The 23,974-nt window shown below is 41.7% G+C and overlaps 1 protein-coding gene across 1 annotated transcript; it reads right to left on the reverse strand.

The window, feature by feature from the left end:
* Positions 1-23,427, reverse strand: prdm2a (PR domain containing 2, with ZNF domain a). The gene is made up of 3 exons (XM_034173200.1): positions 23,333-23,427; positions 13,279-17,509; positions 1-718 (listed from the first exon to the last, which is right to left on the reverse strand). The coding sequence occupies exon 2, from the start codon at positions 17,451-17,453 to the stop codon at positions 13,311-13,313; it is 4,143 nt and encodes a 1,380-aa protein (XP_034029091.1). The 5' UTR covers positions 17,454-17,509; positions 23,333-23,427; the 3' UTR covers positions 1-718; positions 13,279-13,310.
* Positions 23,428-23,974: the final 547 nt, after the last annotated feature.

A 23,974-nucleotide genomic window follows, 5' to 3' on the forward strand; every position in this document is an offset into this window, starting at 1 on the left:
TTTTTTTAGGTGAGCCACCACAACCTTTGTCAAGAAACGTTACCATTTTGCCAGTTGCCATTTATATTTCATGGCACCTGTAGCGGATCATTCTCCGAGATTAACTTTCATGCAATACATTGCAAAATCCAAACACTTAATCCACAAGTTTGGATTGCAAAGGCCGTAGCCTTAGCGTGACATTCACTTCAAGGATGAAAACACAATCTTCACTAATAATCAGCAGCAGCACCGACTTCCCCAAACAGCTTGTATGTGGCAAAGTCACAGCATTTTATTCTACAATGTTTCACATGTACTTATCCGCTCCAAAAGAGCAATATCGGATTTGGCGTAATGCCGAATTATTTCAATGTAGATCATCCAGAGTTTAAACCAAGCGGCCTGCAGACAACAGGTAAGGAAGAGTGCCAATAATGAAGCCTGAACACGACTGCCAATGTATAAGAAGAGTGACAGCAACCTTCCGGCTCGGTTCCTTGCAGTTAATTCTTCGTTCTGTGACATGCAGCCATCACAGATTCAGTTCCAAGTGCAAATCCAAGAGTTGGACAGAATACAAGATGGAAAAATGCAAACCTCCGAGCTACTACAAAAGCATCCGACTTCAGCGTCCGTCAGCTTTACCGTCCTCAAGTCATCTTACAGTGTAATGTCAGCGTGGATCACTGCAGTTATCTCCGTCTGCATCTGTACAATGACACCCTTCAACAGGAACCTGAAAATGGAAAGGGGGGGCTGATCATTAGGACATTTTACCAGGTTGTATGTAATTTCGTAGTTCGTCATTATTCATGATAAAAAAAAAAAAAGAATTACACAGTACAGAGTACTTCACAGTATGTATTTTGTTGTTTTTTAAACCAGCTCCTGTAAATCTATCAATTCAATTTATTTCAATTTATTTTCCTTTATATAGCGCCAAATCACAACAGAGTTGCCTCAAGGCACTTCACACAGGTAAGGTCTAACCTTACCAATCACCAGAGCAGCAGTGGTAAGGAAAAACTCCCTCTGAGGAAGAAACCTCAAGCAGACCAGACTAAAAGGGGTGACCCTCTGCTTGGGCCATGCTACAAACATAAATTACAGAAATAATTCACAGAACAATTCATGGACGAATATACAATAACTGCTGTTGGTACACAGGACAGGAGGGTCGCCAACACAAACAACTCCCATCTCTGGATAGAGCTGCACCTTAGAGAAAAAAACAGAATCAGCCATCAGAAAGACAAAAAATACTGTATAATTTGCCAGCATTAAACAACAATAAAAACAGAAGAAATAGCCCTAAGCTTCACTAAAAGACCAAGAATTTAGGTGAAGTTCAGGCCGCGGACCGCTTCAATTACTAATAACAAATTAAAAGAGTAAAAAGCGTAAAACAAAACTGTACCAGTATGCTAGCCATATGAAAGGGAAAATAAGTGCGTCTTAAGTCTGGACTTGAAAGTCTCCACAGAATCTGACAGTTTTATTGACGCAGGGAGATCATTCCACAGAACAGGGGCACGATAAGAGAAAGTTTGACGCCGATGTCTCACTGGACCAAGAACCATCATTTCAGTCTTTTCAGTTTAAAAGTAGGAAGTTTATAGACATCCAACTTCTCACTGCTGCAAGGCAATCTTCTAAGGATTTTATGTGAACGAGATTACCAGCAGATCCAGGGTATTTCCACTAATGTGCGTCGAATCCCGAATGCATTGCAGAAATCCTAATGCATCCACAATTTCCATAAATGATTTGCAGAGGGGATCAGAAGGCTTATTTATATGAACGTTAAAGTCACCAATGATCAGAATGTTATCTGCACTAGCTGACAAGTTAGAGATGAATGCACCAAATTCATCTAACAATTCAGAATATGGGCCAGGAGGCCTATATACAGTGACAAAGTAATACGGCTGATTTTTATTCTTCTGACCTTGGCAATGCGTAATATCCTGAGCGGAGCGGAGAATCAGATGCTCAAACGAGTTATATTTATGACCCCCAACAGCTAATAAGCTAAACCTAGATTTATAAATAAGAGCAACACCCCCGCCTTGCTTCGCATCACGAGGGACGTGACTATGCTGGTGGGCAGGCTTCATTTAAGGGGAGGACAGCTATAGGTTTAAGCCAGGTTTCACATAAGCCAATCATATCTAAGTGATGATCAATAATTAAATCATTAATCAACAATGATTTTGAGGACAGTGATCTTATGTTAATGAGACTCAGTCTAAGGACCTCAGTGGGGTTGACAGTTGAAATGTTTGGGTTTAGGGATGGTTCCAGAGTAGCATATATAAGATGCCTAGAAGTAGGTTTAGGTTTGAGACATTCCACGCACAATATTGGTAGCAGACATGAAATCTTTGCTATTACTGGAACAACCACTGAGCCATCCTCAATTTCAACATGATCCAATATAATAATGGGTATTAAGTTTGCAAAGCATATCCCTCTATGATTTTTATGGACATGTCTACGGGAGCAGGCCACAGTCTCAACTTGTTGAATTTTCCTCCCTGGCAGATAAACTGCACTATCACCATAGTGGATTTTCTGCACTAATTTCCCCGCTAAGATAATGGATTCCGCACCCACATTTGTCATAAGCCTTGCAGGATCTCTAATCACCTGCTCCATGGCCTGCTGTAGATTCCTAATGTTACCCTCCCTGTAGAGCTCTATCTATGTTCGCAGACAACATGGCGGCGCCTTCCCCAGTAGGGTGGAGGCCGTCCGGCATCAGCAGGCCACGGCGGCCCCAGAACGAAGGCCAGTTATCAATAAAGCTAAAGCCTTGCTGTTGACAAAAATGTGCCAGCCACCTATTTAATGTCAGCCTGCTAAACGCCTCATCAGTACCCCAGGAGGGGAGGGGACCAGAGACTATTATTCGATGCCGACATCTTTCTGGCAAGGTCACAAGTCCTCTCTATGTCCATTTTTGTGACCTCTGAGTGCTTCATCCTGATATCATTGGTGCAGATGTGAATAACTATGTGACCATATCTCATGTCATGTTCCTTCGTCTGTCTTCCCTTCTGCAGCATCAGCACCCTAAGATGGGATGCAGTGTCGGGAGCTCTGGCCCCAGGAATACATTTAACGTCAGCCGGCGTCTGTAACCTGACTTTGCGGGTGATAAAATCCCCTATCACTAAAGGCCGGTGTTTCGTCCTGGAGATAGGAGTGGAAGTCACATCAGGTACACCCAAGGGGGAGAAACGATTCACAGTTCGCACTGGCGAGTGTGATCGGGGTGCCACAACCGGGCACCAAGCCCTATGGGGCTTCCTCTGCCTCGCCACAGTCCGAAAACCATCCTCCACAGCCGGCGTTTCTAGGCTGATGCTAATGGGCTCGCTAGCTGGCCCAACACTAACCTCATCTGGAGTGCCCGTAACATCTAACTCCACTGCGCTAAGAAGCTGCTCTAACTTACGGACACGGCTCTCTAAGAGAGCCACCCTATCTTCCAACATCACGTAGGATAAAGTGTAAAGTAGGTAAAGTTGTGTACTTTGCGAACTAGGAAATTCAAGAGTATAGCCAAGCAAGCACAAGCTAACCAATAATGGATAAGCTAACCACTCCTAAGGCTCACGCAGATGCAAATAAATGAATTAAAGTTCACAGCAGTTACACTGAAAGAGTAGCAGAAGTATTAGAAATGTAGGAACAGTAAATACAAGGTCTGTTAGAAAAGTATCCAACCTTTTTATTTTTTTTCAAAAACCTGATGGATTTGAATCACATGTGCTTGCATGAGCCAACCTTGAACCTTCGTGCGCATGTGTGAGTTTTTTCACGCCTGTCGATTGCGTCATTTGCTTGCAGACAGCCTTTGTGTGAGGATGGGTGGAGTCTCTCGTCATTTTTTCCTTTGCAAGGAAATGGCGGAACGACTGGAGCAGTGCGACTGCATCAAATTTTGCCAGAAACTGGGCGACAGCCAGGTGGAAACCATTCGGATTATTCAGACGGCTTTCGGTGACGATCCTCTGGGCATCACACAGATTAAGGAGCGGTACAACCAGTTTAAAGACAGCCGCACAACGGTGGAGAGCGCGCCGCGCTCCGGGTGGCCATCAACATGCTGAAATGACCGGATCATTTCCAAAGTGAATGCTGTGGTGATGTGGGACCGTCATGTGACTATCTGAAAATTGCGGAAGAGGTGGACATCAGCACTTTTTCGGCACATTCCACTGTGACAGAAGATTTTGCCATGAAAAGAGTTGCAGCGAAATTCATCGGCACGAAGCTGAAGGCGCAGCAAAAGCGCTTTCGTGTTCAAGCCTCACAGGACATGTTGTAACATGCCCAGCTCGTCCACAATTTCTCGGATAGTCACACAACTGAAAAGCCACCGAAAGCCATCTGAATCTTCCGAAAGGTGGAAGAGCTGGGCATTTTACAACATGTCCTGTGAGGCTTCAACACGAAGGTGCTCTTGCTGCGCCATCAGCTTCGTGCTGATGAATTAAGCTGCAACTCTTTTCATGGCAAAATCTTCTGTCACAGTGGAATGTGCCGAAAAAGCGCTTATGTCCACCTCTTCCGCAATTTTCGGATAGTCACACGATGGTCCCACACCACCACAGCGTCCACTTTGGAAATGATCTGGTCGTTTCAGCATGTTGACAGCCGACCGGAGCGTGGCGCGCTCTACACCGTTGTGCGGCCGTCTTTAAACCGGTTGTACCGCTCCTTAATCTGTGTGATGCCCAGAGAATCGTCACCGAAAGTCGTCTGAATAATCCGAATGGTTTCCACCTGGCTGTAGCCCAGTTTCTGGCAAAATGTGATGCAGTCGCGCTGCTCCAGTCGTTCCGCCATTTCCTTGCAAAGAAAAAAACGACGAGAAACTACACCCATCCTCACACAAAGGCTGCTTACAAGCAAATGACGCAATCGACAGGCGTGAAAAACCTCACGCATGCGCACGAAGGTTCAAGGTTGGCTCATGCAAGCACACGTGATTCAAATCCATCAGGTTTATATATTATATATATATATATATATATATATATATATATATATATATATATATATATATATATCCACACACACACACCACTCCTAAGATTAACACAAGAATAAAGTACTAAGCTAAAGTTCACAACAGTTAACTAACAGAAGTATATAAAAAAAATGAAATGAAAAAATGAAAACAAGGGTCCGAAATCGCTAACGCAAGCTAACCGCTAGCAAAAATACTAGCCACTCCTAAGATTTACACAGGAGTAAAATAATTGTTTAAAATTCACAGCAGTTCGACTGAAAAACTAACAGAAGTATTAACCAGGTAAAAAGAACCAGCTATAAAAATAACGACGGGTGGGAAGGGAGGAGTCGCCCTAGCTAGCGAAAGCTAAATGCTATCAAACGCTAACTGCTAGTGAATGCTAACTGCTAGCGAATTACAACAGGACTATAGTTAAATAACGTTCATAGTAGATACAATTAATAACCAGAAGAGTGCTAAACAGAAATAAAAAGAAACATATACAACCGTGTGAAGTTCAGAATAGCGTCACAACAAACAATCCGTCAGAAACAAGTTGCCAGATCTGTGAGCCAGCGTCATGCTCACACATCTGTGCTGTCATCTCTACTCATTTTACCAATTTGAAAGTACTTTTTTTTTTTTTAAATCATTTTGAGAAGAAACCTAAACATGCACTAAATTTTAAAAGTAATTTTTGCTGTGTTTTTGTTTGTTTACTTAAAATATTTCATTTTATAATCATCACTGTAATATCTAAAAGGAAATTAAATGTCTTGGAGCTGCCGACTTATGTGTATGTGAGGAACAAATGTGTCTTACCTTTAATTTTGCATGCTTTGCTTACTAAATAAATAGTCACGACTCGCCCCTATCTACCAAATATACATGTGATCCTTTCTGCCTCATCAACAGATCGCAGATTGAAGCCACTAAAACACAGCTCTTAGTACCTCACATCTTTTTGACATGTACTGGCATCCCAGCGTTTATGTTTAGATGATTGCTGAGCCAGTAGATGGTCATCGTGAGTCAGCGAAAGAATGCGCCAATTGCCCAGACGAGCCACCTCAGGTTTGGATTCGTGAGTACCACTAGGATGACTAAGTGTCCAATGAGCAGTCACTTAGGTTGACTCGATCATCACTTGTGTATTAACGAGGTGAGGAAACAAAATTCAGCTACAATATTTTGGCCACATGGCCCGTTTCTCTGGGTGTGATCCAGCGCAGGTTCCTCAGTGTTGAGGACACGAATGGCTAGAGAAAACCAAAGACTTGCCCACGTTTCACCTGGCTGCAGTGGCGAGATGGTTACTTTCAAGAAGTGAGGATGGGCCAGCTGACGGTCATCGATGTGCCAATCATATTAACAAGTACACCACATTATTTGACTGATCATAAAGATCTCAAAAAAGTCACGTTTGGATGATCTAGGACCGAATGCTTTGGCGTTATGGGACAAAAACAGCAAAAATGGTGGCAAAGGTCACTTTCAGTTTCTACAGGGTCAAAAGTTAAAATTGTTCCAATTTTGGTAAAAACGGATGCAAATTTTGGTTGAGTTAATCCGGTTTTCAAAAAGGAACAGTCTGCACCATCGCTTATGCTTCGTCATGTTACAGGGCAACAATCCAATGGACATTAACACTGTCTGACCTTTACATGGAGACCAAGCATTCAACATGGGCAACACTATTAATATGCATATGTGGCGGACATGAACGAGCAAAGCTCGTCAGCATCTCACCCTGTCATTTAGGTCCTTTAGACTTTATTTTTAGTAAATGCTTCAGCAGAGCATTAGCATAGCAAAAACCTTTCAGCTTCTGGGGGGGCTCCACCGCCCGCCTTTTTAAGCGTTTTTCCTTATTTGCCTCTCACATGCCTGGAAAATCTCCTCTCCATCTAACCATGTCCTTTAGGTCCTTCAGACTTTTTTCAGGTAAATTGTTCTTGGGAGCATGACGAAAACCTGTCAGCTTCTGGAGAGCTCTGCTCCCCCAGACCCCCCGCCTTTTTAAGCATTTTCCTTATTTTGCCTTTCAGCTTCTGGAGAGGCTCTGCCGCCCATACTCCCCACCTTTTTTCTTTTTTTGCTGACCCCCCACCCCCCCATTACAGCCCTCTTAACCCCTGCCACTTTCAGCATTTTTTTTTTTTTAATGTAGACGTAAATTAACATTCAAAGTTATATTTAAAGGGCTGTACAATATGACCAAATTATCGTATCTTAATATTGTCATATAAATTGTCAAGTAAATATCACTTGCTGTCCATAGCAGGGGTGGTGGCCAAGTGGTTAATGCACTTGGTTTCAGTGCCGAAGGGTCCCGGTTCAAATCCCACCCCTGCCACATTTCTCCATGTAATGTGGAGTTGCGTCAGAAAGGGCATCCGGCGTAAAAAAAACCTGTGCCAATTCAACATGCAGATCCACCTTGGATTTGCTGTGGCGACCCCCAGTGAAAAACAAGGGAGCAGCCGAAGGAGCTTACTTACTATACATGCTGTACATATTCTTGAGCCGCTTAGGTGGGTAGGGAGAGTTCCCATGGGATAAAAAAGCTTTTCAACCTACCATCCCTGGTTCTCAAGACCAGGCACCTAAGTGGCTCTACACTTTTTTTTTTTTCTTTTTTTTTTTTTTAAGATATTTAGGTGTACCTTAGTAAACACAAGTAGAGTTCCACCTTAGATTTGGAATGTATAATAGAAGATATACCTTACTGAATTTTCATATCAATATGATAAACGATATGACTGATTTGACACAAAGTGTAGCAACAGTGAAAATTAAACATTCTTAAACAAAACAATAATAATACCACACTCATTTTGCACTCATCATAAGGTTAGGATACTGTGCCCTCCAAAAGTATCGGAACACTTGGAATTTCACACATTTTAATTGGTTTATGCTATTTTAAATACAAGAAAAACAAAAAATAAAGAATAAAAATTTCTAAAATTATCTTCCTCAAACTGAAAACAAATATCTAACACTTGCTAAAACCTGTAAATATCAGTTTTATTGCCAGTTTTCTTTAGACAAGTCAGGGGATGAAACATACGTTATAAGAATGATAAATGATAAGAATGGAGACAAAGGTCAAGTTTCAGTCTGTACAGGGGTCAAAAGTTAAAGTTGCTCCATTAATTTTGTTCCAGCTGTATTTGATGCTTGTATCACCACTTGAAGGATTGTTTCATTTATCTGCTGCATTAGTAAGTCAACAGAGAACCAGCTGTTGTCTGTTCATTTAAACATGTTTGCACTCTTAAACAGCTAACAGACAGACAGACATGGCAACCTGAATTAAAGGAGAAATGCTGCTTTTAACAACCTGGACCTCATTTCTGGCATAAAATATGGTTGTTTACTCACCAATATAAGGTTGGTGTCATTAGAAGTCCATAGTTCAAACAACATGTTCAGTTCAAATATGAAGCAAACATTTTTCTTTTTCTCCTAACCCATAAGTACCCACCGTGACACAGTTGTCACACACCCTTTAAATAGTCTGGAAAGTTCCTCAGACATTTATTCTTGAATTTAACTGATGAGGTCCCAAAGTGACATCCACTTAACATACTGGTGAAGTCATGTGACACTAAGTGAATTGCTGTTCACATGACGTCACTTCCAAAATGGTGATGTGCCTGGTGAGCACATGGGAGAAAATCTGATAATTTTAAAAGCTTGTTTTTTGACAGCAAAGGTAAGTTTCAACCCATGTAACAATTGTAATCCTTCAATAAGATGTCCAAGATCACATTTATGGTGTTCTGATCACATTCTTTACACAAATAGATATATAACAAGTTTTGTAAAAATCGCTGTGACATATATGTAACATCGGGCCTTCAGCCTAAACATTCTTGCAGAAAATACCATGTGACGTCTTTGTCACAATAAGAAAAATAGCACAGAATTGCTCAAATAATTAAGCTTAATCAGTTAATTTCTATCAATGTATTTTTCTGTGGGTCATTTGAAAGCACATTTACACAAATATAACCAAAGAAAATAATGTTAATTTAAATAAATGAATAATAAACTGTATTATAACACGTTTTGCATATCAGTCCTAAAACTGCATCCTGTCTTTAGCTCAAACACTTTTCTTGGTAAGTACATAGACAAATACACAAATAGTATTTTATTATCCTATGCTGGTCCTTTTTCAGTGTTTTTTTTATTTCGTAGTATGAATAAATATAATAAGTACGTTTCGCCAACAATGCCTGAAAATCACACCAGAGGAGTACAACTCCATTGATGAACAAACGGTGTCCTTCAGAGGGACTCACAGCCCAATAAGACAGTATGTGAAAGGAAAGCCCCATCCTTGGGGATTGAAAATTTTGGGTAGCTGCTCTTCCTCTGGAATCTTCTGCGATTTCCTGGTCTACGAGGGTGGTACTGGAAAAAAAAAAAAAAAAAACTCCACTTGGCATGGGAAGCGATGTTGTGGTCAAACTGTGTGAAACGCTCCCATCAAACCGACAGATCTACTTTGTAGGAACTCTTCGTAGCAATCGCTTGGCTGGTTGCCAGCTTGAAGATGAGAAAAGTCTTGCTAAGAGAGGCAGAGGATCCTTTGATGCCAGGCTGGAGAAAGAGGAACCCATTGTCAAGTGGTATGACAACAAGTCTGTCACCCAATCTCATCATACTGTGCAACTGAGCCCCAAGACAAAGCTCGACGCTGGAGCAAATCAGACAAGACATTTGTACAGGTCAATAGGCCACACATTGTGAAGGAGTACAACACATTCATGGGGAGGGTGCTTGCGTTGCAAGGTACAAGTACCACAAGAGGTCACGGAGGTGGTACCTCTACATGTTCTGGCAAACTATCATGTTAGGCCTTGTCAATGCGTGGCTAATCTACTGCCGTGAAAGTAAACTACTTGGTGTCCAAAAGCCACTGAAACAAATAAGCTTCCAGGTAGAAACTGCCACCAGCCTGATCCTGGTGCATTCACAAAGAGGCTGTCCAACCTTTACCGCCACATCTCCTCCACCACCCAAGAGAGTTCGTGCTAGAGTTCCAGATGATGTTCACATTGACAACGTTGCACACTGGCTTGCGAAATGTGATAAATGTGGCTGCTGCAAATTCTGCAAAGTCAATGCAACCACCACCCTCTGTGACAAATGCGATGTGCGATTTTGCTTCACTGAGGAAAGAAATTGTTTCAAAAGCTACCATACAGCCTATTGACATAAGCACTGAAAAGAACAGTTCAGACATGGTGTAGATCATACAAATGTTCAGGTTACCTTCAGTGTTTTGTTTTTGCACTATGTCTTAATGTATACTGTATATATTTGCAGCTCAGTTTTCTACAGTAACAGCATGTTGTTGACAGTACCTGTAATATGAGGCTGTTTTATTGTTCAGTTTGCACATTTTGGTGCAGTAAAACAAATTATATTTAAAAAATGTTGCTAAATCTTATTAAAGAAGTAATTTTGATTTATACTATGGAAATACAAATAAAAAGACAACTCTTTATTTCTAAAGAAGAAACTGTCAAGTAGATTTATTTTCAAATAACATATATAATCTGTAATAAATTTCCTTAAGACGCCCAATGTGTCATATATGTAACATGACAGATCTTGGCAACAAGGTGTTTTTATCCAAAATAACATCAGAAATAAGTTTTATGTAGTCCATCTAGTCTGCTTTATATCCAGCATAATTTTCCCTTAAAGAAAAATGGATCTGGGTTCTTATGGGCTAAGGTGGATTAGACCTTTTTGTGGTACACAGCACCAACTACTGGACAGGAGGAACCGAACAGTCAATGTGACTCACTGATTTGAAAATGCAGGTCTTCCAACCAGACGTGTGGTGCTGTGACATGTCAATCATCTGTGTCCAATCAGATTTCAGGGGAGTCCAGTGAAACCCCGGCCTCCGCTCTAGCTCCACCCATGCCAGTGTTCAACATTTCCTATTTCACTGTGACTGAGAACTCGGCACTTCCTGTTTGAGTGTGAGCTTGCCACTGAGTAAGATTCCATGTGATCTCGTCTGTTAATCCAGGAAGTGTTTTACATTTGAAAATTTCCTGTTTTACTGTGGACCTGAATTTTGGCACTTGCTGTTTAGGAAGCCCTGTACCATGAGCAAGCTTCGTGACGCTTCACAGTAGTGTTCAGAGTAATAGTAGTGCTATGTGACTAAAAAGATTAATCCAGGTTTTGAGTATATTTCTTATTGTTATATGGGAAACAAGGTACCAGTAGATTTAGTAGATTCTCACAAATCCAACAAGACCAAGCACTCATGATATGCACACTCTTAAGGCTCTGAAATTGGGCTATTAGTAAAAAAAAAAAAAAAAAAAAAGTAGAAAAGGGGGTGTTCACAATAATAGTAGCATCTGCTGTTGACGCTACAAACTCAAAACTATCATGTTCAAACTGCTTTTTTTTTTAGCAATCCTGTGAATCACTGAACTAGTATTTAGTTGTATAACCACAGTTTTTCATGATTTCTTCACATCTGTGAGGCATTAATTTTGTTAGTTTGGAACCAAGACTTTGCTCGTTTACTAGGGTGCTTGGGGTCATTGTCTTGTTGAAACACCCATTTCAAGGGCATGTCCTCTTCAGCATAAGGCAACATGACCTCTTCAAGTATTTTGACATATCCAAACTGATCCATGGTACCTGGTATGCAATATATAGGCCCAACACCATAGTAGGAGAAACATGCCCATATCATGATGCTTGCACCACCATGCTTCACTGTGAACTGTGACTTGAATTCAGAGTTTGGGGGTCATCTCACAAACTGTCTGCGGCCCTTGGACCCAAAAAGAACAATTTTACTCTCAGTCCATAAAATATTCCTCCATTTCTCTTTAGGCCAGTTGATGTGTTCTTTGGCAAATTGTAACCTCTTCTGCACATGTCTTATTTTATTTAACACAGGGACTTTGCGGGGGATTCTTGCAAATAAATTAGCTTCACACAGGCGTCTTCTAACTGTCACAGCACTTACAGGTAACTCCAGACTGTCTTTGATCATTGTGGAGCTGATCAACAGGTGAGCCTTTGCCATTCTCGTTATTCTTCAATCCATTTTGATGGTTTTCCGTTTTCTTCCACGCGTCTCTGGTTTTTGTTGTCCATTTTAAAGCATTGGAGATCTTTGTAGATGACCAGCCTATAATTTTTTGCACCTGCGTATAAGTTTTCCCCTCTCCAATCAACTTTTTAATCAAACCGCTGTTCTTCTGAACAATGTCTTGAACGTCCCATTTTCCTCAGGCTTTCAAATTGAAAAGCATGTTCAACAGGTGTTGACTTCATCCTTACATAGGGGACACCTGATTCACACCTGTTTGTTCCACAAAATTGACGAATTCACTGACTGAATGCCACACTACTGTTATTGTGAACACCCCCTTTTCTACTTTTTTTTTTAAATAATAGCCCAATTTCATAGCTTTAAGAGTGTGCATATCATGAATGCTTGGTCTTGTTAGATTTGTGAGAATCTACTAGTACCTTGTTTCCCATGTAACAATAAGAAATATACTCAAAACCTGGATTAATCTTTTTAGTCACATAGCACTACTATTATTCTGAACACTACTGTATAAATCCTATTAACTCAACCAATAATTTATCACTTTTTAACAAAAATTGAGCAACTTGAACATTTGGCCCAGTACAAACTGAAACTGACTTGTCATCATATTTGCTTTTTTTTTTTTACTTTATAACATTCAGTCATAGGTGGTCCAAACTACACCTTTTTGGAATCTGTGTGAACATACAAATACTTTTCAATATGACTGGTGCATTTTTCAATTTTGACTCCTGTGTAATCCTTCACTGACACATACCTGGCTACAGCCACCACCCTGGGATGGTCACATGTTCTTGTGTAGACCCTGGTATAAAGACACTTGATTTTGTGTTGTTGAGTCCCCTAAAGTGGTACCGATTCAGTCAATATTGTTTACTGGCTCATGGGCTAACAGTGACAGCACTGTTATGCAAATGAACTGCAAAATATCTGATTTCTATCCACTTTATGCAATAAGGGGACCAAATAAATTCTAAATCCAATAGCAGAGAGTGCGGCTCTGAACCCCAGAACTAATCTGAATTCAACCCTTTTAAGTACTGACCCCACCTCCCCAGTGCGTAAAAACAAACAAATACCTGACATTAGCAAGAGAGATTTTTTTTTTTTTAAGCAGTAACAAACAGTTTAATTTCAGGTGGACTTTAAATACCTGCAGCTCCATGCTGGCAGGCTGAACTTCCTTCACGCTGAGCTGCTCTGGTTAGAGCTGCTGGTAACCGATCCAGCTGCGGCTTCTCGGCTTTGGGTGGACGGCAGGTCATCCTTCTGCACGGCAGGTTTCTGTGGTTTCACTATGGTGATCTTAATTGGTGTTTCTTTGACACTGTGCTGCACTCTGGTGTACTGGCGCACGGGGGAGTTGAAAGTGCAAACAATGGGAAGTTCATTTAAGGCAGGTACCTGTTGGTTTGACTGGGTGCTTTCTTTAATTACTATTTTGCTTCTTTTGTTTGCAAAGACAGTTTGTCCAGGAAGAACAGCAGGTCTTTTCGTAGCACTGGAGGTCCGCAGTCTGGTTTTATTGTGGGCAGAGACGTGTCGCTTGTCTTCGGTATTGGAAACAGATCTATGCAGGTGGCCATTATTTTCCTTGGTGAGCGAGACGCCGGCCTCTTTTCTTTTCTTGGTTTCTTCAGGTTTGTCAGGACAGACGCTCATGTGTTTGGTTCTGCTGCGGCGCAGTGTGAACTCCCTCTTACAGTGTGGACAGACAAACGGCTCCCGTTGCTCATCTCTTCGCGCAGCTGACACTTTATTGGATGAAGGGACCGACTTGTTCCGTGGCGACATTGCTCTGTGGATCAACCTCCTCTTCCTTTTCTTCAAAGCTTTCAACATAATCTTATCCACTGATTCTTGGCTAGTTTTGGCAATATTTGGCTGGCTGCCTCTGGATGCAGCATTTTGCCCGTTAACAGAATTTGTGTTCGCCAACACTCCATTCTGAGCTTTTGCGAAGTGGCGAAGCGGGACGGGATTCTTTTTTGGCGTGTAGCGCCTTTTGTCACTGGCATTTGCACAAGCCAGGATGTGCTTGTGGAGTTCTGGCAAATTATCAAAACTGTTGCCGCACTTGGTGCAGCGGATAGCCGTACTGAAGGTCTGTGGGATGTTGTGGGTGGTGAAGTTTGTGGCAGACGCCAGTGTGCCGGCAGGTGACCTGTTATGGTATGGAAATGGAGGAGGCTTAAAGCTGGGATAGAGTTGATTAATCCCAAGACGGACATCGGGCCCTTTGAGCTTGCCTCCATCTGAGGCCAGGATTTTTATTGTTGTGAGGAGTTCTTCAGCAGCTGTGTCTACTTCAGCTTCTTCCTTTTTAACCAATTTCTTGGGTTCTTCTAAAGTACTGGTCACTGAATGATCCACGCTGACTTTTGTGGAGCTGTTGAAGTTCTGAGGTCTTAGTTTTCCCTTTTCGTCTTCTTCATATGTGCACTGCTGGCCAGGATGCAATTCCTCCTGATGCTGTTTCAAATTGCAAAGATAGACAAAATCTTTTGAGCATGCACTACAAACATACATTTTGCCCACACCATGGAGGCTGGATCGATGGTCAAGTAGAGCAGATGGCTTTTCAAAAAGCAGCACGCAGAACTCGCATTTGTAGGGCCATTCATCTGCGTGGTCACCCACATGATGACCCAGTTCTTTCATTGAATGGAAGAGTGTATCACACACATTGCAGACAAAGTTCTTCGTGAAGGTCTGCTGCTCCATCTCACTGGGCATTTCATTTGGGGATTCTTCTTCTGCTTTTTCACAACATGCAGAGGTTTCCTCTGAGATTTCAGGTATGGAAACTGAATGCTCAGCATCATCATCTTTTGTAGCTGGCGGCTGTGCAGTGAAAACAGATTCGGGATCTGGACTTGATTCACCCCCTGTCGGAGAGCCAGGCATTGATGGGGTGTTGGTGGATAGACTTACCGATTCTGCAATGGAGGAAACAAGGACAGTGGGTTCCACAGTCTGAGGGTTGGGTACTGATACAATCTGTTGCTGTTCTGTGTGGTTAACAACCATCTGTGCAGCTGCTGGAGGCTCAACAGTGTTTTCTTGTAAGGTAATTGGACTATGGGCAACACTCCCCGGAGCTTCCAGGGCTATGGTACACTCTATCAAAACAGCATTGCTGGTAATATTGTAGGAATTGATGAGGGAATTGTTTAAAGTTAAAGTCGAGGCAAATGGCATTTCTGATCCAGAAGCGACTTCAACTATAGGTGGATTAAGAGCCATTTGATCAGTGAGAAACACGTGGCCCGGCAGATTTACTGTCGGGTCGAAGGGTTGGGAAAGAGTGACCAGATTTGCCGGATTTGTAGCACCAAATGCGGTGCTTAAATCACACTCTTGAGAATTTAAAGTGTTTTCAGTGCAGATTACCAAAGGTTCAGGGGATATATTTGGGGCCAGTACCTGGATTGGTTGGCTTGAAGTGCTCGAGAGGGGTGGAGGAATTGGTGGTGTCAAGACTGTGATTAATGGAGGAGGATTAGGGAGCACTGTGTGTGGGGGAGTAAACGCTATAGTGCAAGATGAAGCTGGTTGCAGGGCAACAGGTGTCATAGAGGTGGATGGAGTCAAAGAAGGGGAGGGCAGAGCAAGTCCATAGACAAGTCCTTCTGTAACGGGCTCTACTGGGGTCACCATGTCTGTACCCGTGACTATCGCAAAGTCTGTCACTAAAGGGGCATTCCCTATGCTGAGGTTTTGATCTGTAATGTTAATACTGTTGTAGTCACTTATTAAGGTATTGTCCACTATGCAGGTATTAGGGATTCCTTCTTGTGAAATCAAATTTGATGACAGCTCAAATTCACCAAGGCACTTCCTCTGCAAACTCAAATCCAGCACAGCATCAGCCAAAGCCACATCATTTCTTTTCACAGTATTGGAGAGATCTAACGGTTGCTGGTTACAGGAATTACCGCCAATCACGGGAGACCAGCTCTCCGCAGAAACCAGATTCATTGCTGGTTCTACTGCAGATGGAGATTCATCCTTCTCGTCAGCTGCTATATGACCAGGCGAGCTGTGATGGGTCTCCATCTGTACTGTACTTTCAGGACCACCATCCCCTTCATCTACCGCTTCTGCTTCTTCTTCGTACAGGTTCGGCTGCAGAGAGCCGGATGGTGAGCCAGTCCTCCTTTTAAATGCCCCTGTTCCAGCAGGTAACACAGACAGAGAGACAGGTGAACAAGCCTTCTGACCATCTGTGATGAGCGCCAGCGTTGGCTGGAGGCCATCCTGTTTCTCCAGGAGCTGCTTCAGTTTTGGAGATAGAAACACTGTTCTTTCCTTTGGCACAACTGTGGATTCTGTATTCTGAGGGAACACGCTCTCCAGTAAAGAAGATACAAGTGACGATGAGGATGAAGACACCACCACCTCGGACTCCAGTTCAGTTTTAATTTGTGGTAAAATGGGTGGCGTTGCTGTTCTTCTCCTCATCTCTTTGCCTGAAACTGAATCTGTGTTTAAAAGCTGGCTGATCTGAGCAGCATCAAGAACAAGGGACTCCAGTCCAACTAAGGCTGAGGACCCTGCATGCGTGTCAGCTGCTTCACAACTACTAACTGTGCTTGTTGACACAATCTTTCCATCTATATAAAAGCTGAGGTTCTCAGAAATATCACTAGAGACATCCAACATGTAACGTCCACCTTGATGGACTTCAGCTTGCACACCAGCACCGGCGGCAGATGCTGTCTCACCTTGCTCACTTTCTTCTTGAGAAGTTGTACTGATCATCATCTGGTTGTTTCCCTCATGGGGAAGCGACAGTTTTGTTTTTAAAGATATGCACTTGAGGTGTTGATCATGGATGTTACTCTCACGGTGTCTCTTTTTGAGACATTTACAAAATGTCTTATCACAATACTTGCAGACATGCCATCCTTTTGATGTTCCCAATTTGTCTGGCTGAGCTGTGAGGCCTCCAGTTGACAAAGTCGAGGTTTCTGAGCTGGAGAGGGATGAAGTGTGATGCTGTGCAAGCTTTATCTGCTTCTGCTGGGATTGACCTAAATCCGTACCAAAAGACACTCTGCCCTTATTGCTTTTGTGCCTGTGTGCCTTGTTTGTAAAGTCGTGCACATGCATGTGCCTTTCCAAACCTTGTCTGCTGGTAAAATGTCTCTTGCAGTGCTGACAAGAAAATGAGTCTTTGTTCCGATGTTTGTGAAGGTTTGGGGGCAGAGACTTGGCCAACACTTTGGTCGCATTAGTTTCCTCTGTATAAACGTTCTCCAGCTCTTCCTCCACATACTCCTCCTCTATATCCTCATTTCCACACAGATGAGGAAAATCTTCCATGTTTTCTGGATGATTCACCCAGTTCTGCAGTACGGGGGTTTCAACAGTCGTCACACCTGTTGAACAGATAAAAGCAAGCGACCGTGATTTAGAAGATAAAGGTCAACTTTATACATCCCAAAGAAAATTGTTTTGCCAGAGTACAGAAACAGTAAACAATTAGTTAAACACACAATTACAGAAAGTGTTAGCAATAAAAAAATTTTTTTTTTTACAATAACTACAACAAATTTATGCAAAATGACTGGAAAATATATTGCACAAGATGTTTGACAATACTGCACATAGCTAGGGCTGCAGCTATCAATTATTTTTGTTATCGAGTATTCTATCGATTATTCTGGTGATTAATCGAGTAATTGGATAAAAAGTACTTTTGCGTTTTTAAACATCAATAGTCCAGGGCGCTCCCTAAGCAGTGGCACAATGTCCCTGTGCCAAAGTCTTGACATTTTGCTGAAATGGCGATGGGATGTAGCTTTCTGTTGTTTTTTTTTTTCCCCGACTTGCAAAATGTAACCATTTTGAGTGTTTTTTTTTTTTAAGCCTCGCAGTTACTGTTTTTTTTTTTTTAAAGTTACCATGTTTGTGAAGCATTGTGTGTTGCCCCCCCCCCCCCCAAAAAAAATCAAAATAGTGCGAGTCTGAACAGCAGTCAGCTTCAACTGTGGGTACCCGGCCGTCAGGTCAATAGTCACTCACCACGTCGAGCAGACCATGTGTTTTTTAATAATAGACAAACACACTGCTTCGCTTTAATGCGCAGTCTATTTCAGATGATCAGTGTGGACCCTCTTTCTCTTAAAAGGCTTTATTTTACTCTGTGTTGCATTGGAAAGCGGTAGCTTTAGGGCTAAATTAGCTGTTACACGGCCTGAGCGCATGCTCTAATCTTCTGTTGTTTTTATGGGGACGTTACAATGCCACACACAGGCCTGGCATATGTACTACAACATTTAAACAAAGCTTCGAGGCACAGAATTTGCCTCGATCATTTTTTGTAATCGAATTATTCGAGTTATTCGAATAATCATTTCAGCCCTACACATAACTCTGAATAACTTATGTATCCATCCTGCAGAATGTGGAGAAATTATACAGTCTGAATGCCACAGGTAGGAAAGACCTACGGCGTTCTGTGGTGCCGCTCATTGGTCTCAGTCTATGACTGAAGGTGCTTTGACAGGACGTCAGGGTGACATGCAGGGGGTGGGAGGTGTTGAGGAATTGTGAATATACATTTCCTGTGTATTTGTTTTGTGAATTGTTTTGTACTATGTGTCTGTAGCACGGCCCAAGCAGAGGGTCACCCCTTTAAGTCTGGTCTGCTTGAGGTTTCTTCCTCAGAGGGAGTTTTTCCTGATGCCCCTTTCACACCGGGCCCACTTCGAGTTGCTTCATGTGGTGTCATGACGACGCAGGAATGTCTGTGTGAGGTGCGTGCAGCGCAGTGGGGCAGAGAGGACGCGAGGACGCAGCCTGCAGGTCCTCTGCACAGAGAAATCAGAGTGCACAGTCGCACTCTGATTTCTCTTCTAGTTTGTATTTGTTCTTGAGCTGAGCTGCAGGTCTGCGCTCTGATTTCTGTTATATTTCATATTTCTTCCTTTGACCGCGAGCTGCGTGCACGCGAACGAATTGTCCGTGAGTAAATGTGATGTCTGGAGTTATACTTGACGTGGACATGTCCTGTCTCTGGCAATCAGTCTGTGAGCAGGACTTTTATGGACTTTTTTTTTTTAAACACAGTTGTGAGAGAATTTAAGAGCGAGTAGCTGCAGCAGCAGTTAGACTGCAATCAGCATTTTTTTTTTCTGTGCCCTTTTTGAGCGTGTAGTTTCACTGCATTGTGTACACAGTATAAAAACAATCCTGCATGATTTATACTTCGGGAACAATATAACAGCAGGAATCATAAATTGGCATTGGGTAATGTCTTGTGAGGGTGTGGCTTCCAGTCACGCCGAGTACAGTCATGTTGCCCTAGCTTGCGTTGAAACCATTTCCTTTCTGCGTCTTGTGCTCGCCGCAGAAAAAATTAAACATTTCATTTTTGGCATCCAATTCACTTCGTCCTTTGCGTCCCTCGCGCTGTTGTGGCCTTGAGCTACATCGTCTCGGCACTGGGTTGCTTCCACATGGCGTCATCATGACGCCGCACGACGCAACTCGAAGTGGGCCCAGTGTGAAAGGGGCTTTACCACTGTTGCCTGTGTTCTTGCTCTGGGGGTTGGTAAGATTAGACCTTACTTGTGTGAAGTGCCTTGAGGCAACTTTATGATTTGGTGCTTTATAAATTAAGTAAATGAATGAATGACGCCAGCCTAAGGCACACCTGTGTAATAATTATGCTGTCTAATCAGCACCTTGATAAGCCACACCTGTGAGGTGGGTTGAATTATCTTAGCAAAGGAGAAGTGCTCACTAATTTGTGAACAATATGAGAAAGAGGCCTTTGTGTATATAGAAAATGTTTCAGATGTTTGAGTTCAGCTCATGAGAAATGGGAGCAAAAACAAAAGTGTCGCATTTATATTTATTTTCTGTACCAAGCTATAAACATTTCTGCTGTGAAGTTGAACATTTTAAAACTGGGACAAAGGGGACTGTCTCCCTTTTGGGGTCAACTGTCCATTTGAGGAACTTCTGAATTGGGTTCATTTTTCAACACCAGAGGTTTCCACTTTATTTCTCCTCACAGTTGCTCGATTGTTAGCTGAAACTCAGGTGCAGGTAGCTGCTGTGTACAGCAGCTGGAACACAACCACGGAATGTTATGCAGGATAAACTGGCCTGGTACATCAAGGTTAACCAGTCAAATGACTGCATGCTCATTATGTGCTTTTTGTTGTTTGAGTTACGAGACCATATTTTTTCTTTGATTAATTGCCAACAAAAGGCGGCTGAAATGTATTAACTCACTCACCCACACACCTATAGGTGTTGGTCATATAATTAGAATATGAAAAATTGATTTATTTCAGTAATTCCATTAAAAAAAATGAAAGTTGTATAATGTTTACATTCATTCCACACAGACTGATCTATTTCAAGTGTTTATTTATTTTAATTTTGATGATTATAACTGATAACTAATGAAAACCCCAAATTCAGGATCTCAGAAAATTAGACTATTGTGAAATGGTTGAATATTGAAGACACGTGGTGTCACACTCCAATCACTTAATTAACTCAAAACACCTGCAAAGGCCTTTAACTGGTCTCTCAGTCTAGTTCTGTAGGCGACACAATCATGGGGATGTCTGCTGACTTGACATTTTGCCTGGGCTAAAGACAAAAAGGACTGGATTGCTGCTGAGTGGTCCAAAGTTATGTTGTCTGATGAAAGTAAATTTTGCATTTCCTTTGGAAATCAAGGTCCCAGACTCTGGAGGAAGAGAGGAGAGGCACATAATCCACATTGCTTGAGGTCCAGTGTAAAGTTTTCAGAGTCAGTGTTGGTTTGGGGTGCCATGTCATCTACTGGTGTTGGTCCACTGTGTTTTCTGTGGTCCAAGGTCAATGCAGCCATCTACGAGGAAGTTGAAGAGCACTTTATGCTTCCTGCTACTGATCAACTTTATGGAGATGCAGATTTCATTTTCCAATAGGACTTGGCACCTGCACACAGTGCCAAAGCTACCAGTACCTAGTTTAAGGACCATGGTATCCCTGTTCTTAACTGGCCAGCAAACTCACTTGACCTTAATCTCATAGAAAATCTAGGAAGATGTAACATCTAGAAAGATGTGACACGCCAGACACAACAATACAGAAGAGCTGAAGGCCATTATCAGAGCAGCCTGGGCTCTCATACCACCTGAACAGTGCCACAGAGTGATCGACTCCATGCCACGCCGCATTGCTGCAGTAATTCAGGCAAAAGGAGCCCCAACTATGTATTGAGTGCTGTACATGCTCATACTTTTCAGGCCATTTCTAAAAATCCTTTCTTTGTATTGGTCTTAATATTCTAATTTTCTGAGATACTGAATTTTGGATTTTCATTAGTTGTCAGTTAATCATCAAAAATAAAAGAAATAAACATTTGAAAAATATCAGTCTGTGTGTAATGAATAAATATACAATTTTCACTTTTTGAATGGAATTACTGACATAAGTCAACTTTTTCATGATATTGTAATTATATGACCAGCATCTGTACATTCATGCTGTATAGGGACAATGTCAAAGCCAGCTGAAGATAAAAACACCAATTCCAATGAAGTTGGGACATTGTTTGAAATGTAAATAAAAACAGAATAATGATTTGCAAATCCTCTTCAACCTATATTCAATTGAATACACCACAAAGACATTTAATGTTCAAAATAATATACTTTTTTTGTGCAAATATTTGCTCATTTTGAAATGGATGCCTGCTATACATTTCAAAAAAGCTGGGACAACAACAGACTGGGAAAGTTGATGAATGCTCAAAGAACACCTGTTTGGAACATTCCACAGGTGAACAGGTTAATTGTAAACAGGTGAGTGTCATGCAGGGCTGCCACGACTAGTCGAGTAGTCACGTCTACGTTGACTATTGAAACCATCAACAACTAATTTAGTAGTCAACGAGTAATTTGTTGTGAACCTTGAACCAATGAAGCAGCGCTTCGAGCCGCTGCTTTGTTGGATCTCCGCTTCAGAAGCGACAACTCCACTTCTTATCCCCTCTAAAAGCCATTAAAATGTCAATCGTGAGTCACTTTTGTGCAGATTAAAATGACTAACTGGGATGAGAAAGAAATGAGAATCGTCCTCCATCCCGTTGCTCCAAACGCTGCGCCGCGGAGTCAAGTTAGAAAGATAAAGTCCACTCGGAATGAATAACTTCAAAGCGAATTGCCGTTTAAATCAAACACCTCTTTCCAGACATTGTAATTACAAACAAACTACAATCGATCAAAATGTTTTTTTCCCCTCCCAAAATGAGACATCCTGGCTCTCACAGGAATATCACAATTATCTGGGGACTACTTTTTGCGCAGGAATTCATCAAGCACGCAAGCCGCGGGAACGTACTAACACAGAATATCAGAAACTGGGTAGTTGTTCAGCCAAAACTAGAGTGTCTACTTTTAGCTTGCCATAAACTAAGTTCGTGGCACTTGTGAGAGTGTGACACCTTTGTCCTTCTCTGTCAACTGCTGAAGATCATTCCCGTATACGAAGTCTAGGATTGTTCAATCTTGATGGCAAAGGTACAACAACCACAAAAAAGGGTAAACAAACCTTAGAAGGCACGTTTATACAAATTGTTTTTAATTTGTGCACTGTAAAAGACAACTCGATTCGATCACAAAAGAATGGAAAACTGCTTCACAGAAGGGTGCAGCGTTCACAGGCCCACATGTATAACTATCTCTCTGAGTCTTTATATCCCATTTATGCTTTCAACCATAATTAGGAAAAAAAAAAGTGCCAGTTCGGTACCACAAACAAAACGCGCTGGGAAAAAAGAAGCATTTATATTATCGGCTTTGAAGCGCTGGTGCGTTTACGGTCACCTGCCTCTGCTGCGTTTGAGGACGAACCCTGTCCTTCACCATTACTCCCTGCACATACAACACGTCGTCACATTACTGCTAGCTCGTCTCCTAAAAGGTCAAATGATTAATTACAGCGGCCTCACCACAAAAAAAAAAAAAAAAAAAAAAAATTTTAAATAAAAAATTACCACCACAAGTATCAGTTTCACTCACCGTGTGAAATAAATCAGCGGTTAACGACCATTTAAGTATTACTGAACTGTTAGCTTCCATGCTAACTGACAAACCCTGCTCACATCAAGAATTAAAGGGGAAAATATCTCAGTTAATAACATCTACCACTGTCTGTTTCACAAAATAATGTATTTCAGCTTTAATACGTACTTATAGCTGCAGCCAAAGTGCCGTTAAAGATTATAGATTGTTCCTCTTGTGGTGCAGGTTGTGAACAGCTGTGTTTTTCTACCTCAATGTACAAAGTATCCCGCTTCCTGATTGGCCAGAAGATGTGAATGTCAAATTTGGACCAATCAGCAACAGGTTTGTTGAGACGTGAGTGACAGAACTTTAAACCGGATTGAGCTAAAAATGCAACCAATTATAATAGAAACAAAAAAATAGATGTACAGTATATGAGGTTGTTTTGTTAAGAATCTGGACGGCATGGAAATCTTTTATTTATCTTATCAAGGAGGGCAGCATTCATCAGGACCTAAACAGTAGATTTTATTACTGAAAACATATTAAAAATGCAAACAGAATAAAAACTGTCATGGAAAAAAAAAAAATGATATCAAAATGTGATAATATGCATAGCGGACTTTTTTGTGCAAAATGTATGTTTTCTTTTGTGCAATATGTTTGTGTTCTCAAACTGTAGCCTAAGTAGGCTGCATTTGTCAGCTGCTGATTTGGGATACAGTCACAATCAAACACAATTTGAAAACAAAAAGTAGCAGTTGTTGCTGAAGTGTTTTTAAACTGATTTGCTTTGTAAACGTTTTTCCTTGCAGTTACAGGCCCTCG

Source organism: Thalassophryne amazonica, chromosome 6 (assembly GCF_902500255.1).
Source record: "Thalassophryne amazonica chromosome 6, fThaAma1.1, whole genome shotgun sequence".
Taxonomy (NCBI): Eukaryota; Metazoa; Chordata; class Actinopteri; order Batrachoidiformes; family Batrachoididae; genus Thalassophryne; species Thalassophryne amazonica.

Coding starts and splice junctions, on each gene's coding strand:
- prdm2a (XM_034173200.1), bottom strand. CDS start 17,453: ATGGAAGATTTTCCTCATCTGTGTGGAAATGAGGATATAGAGGAGGAG.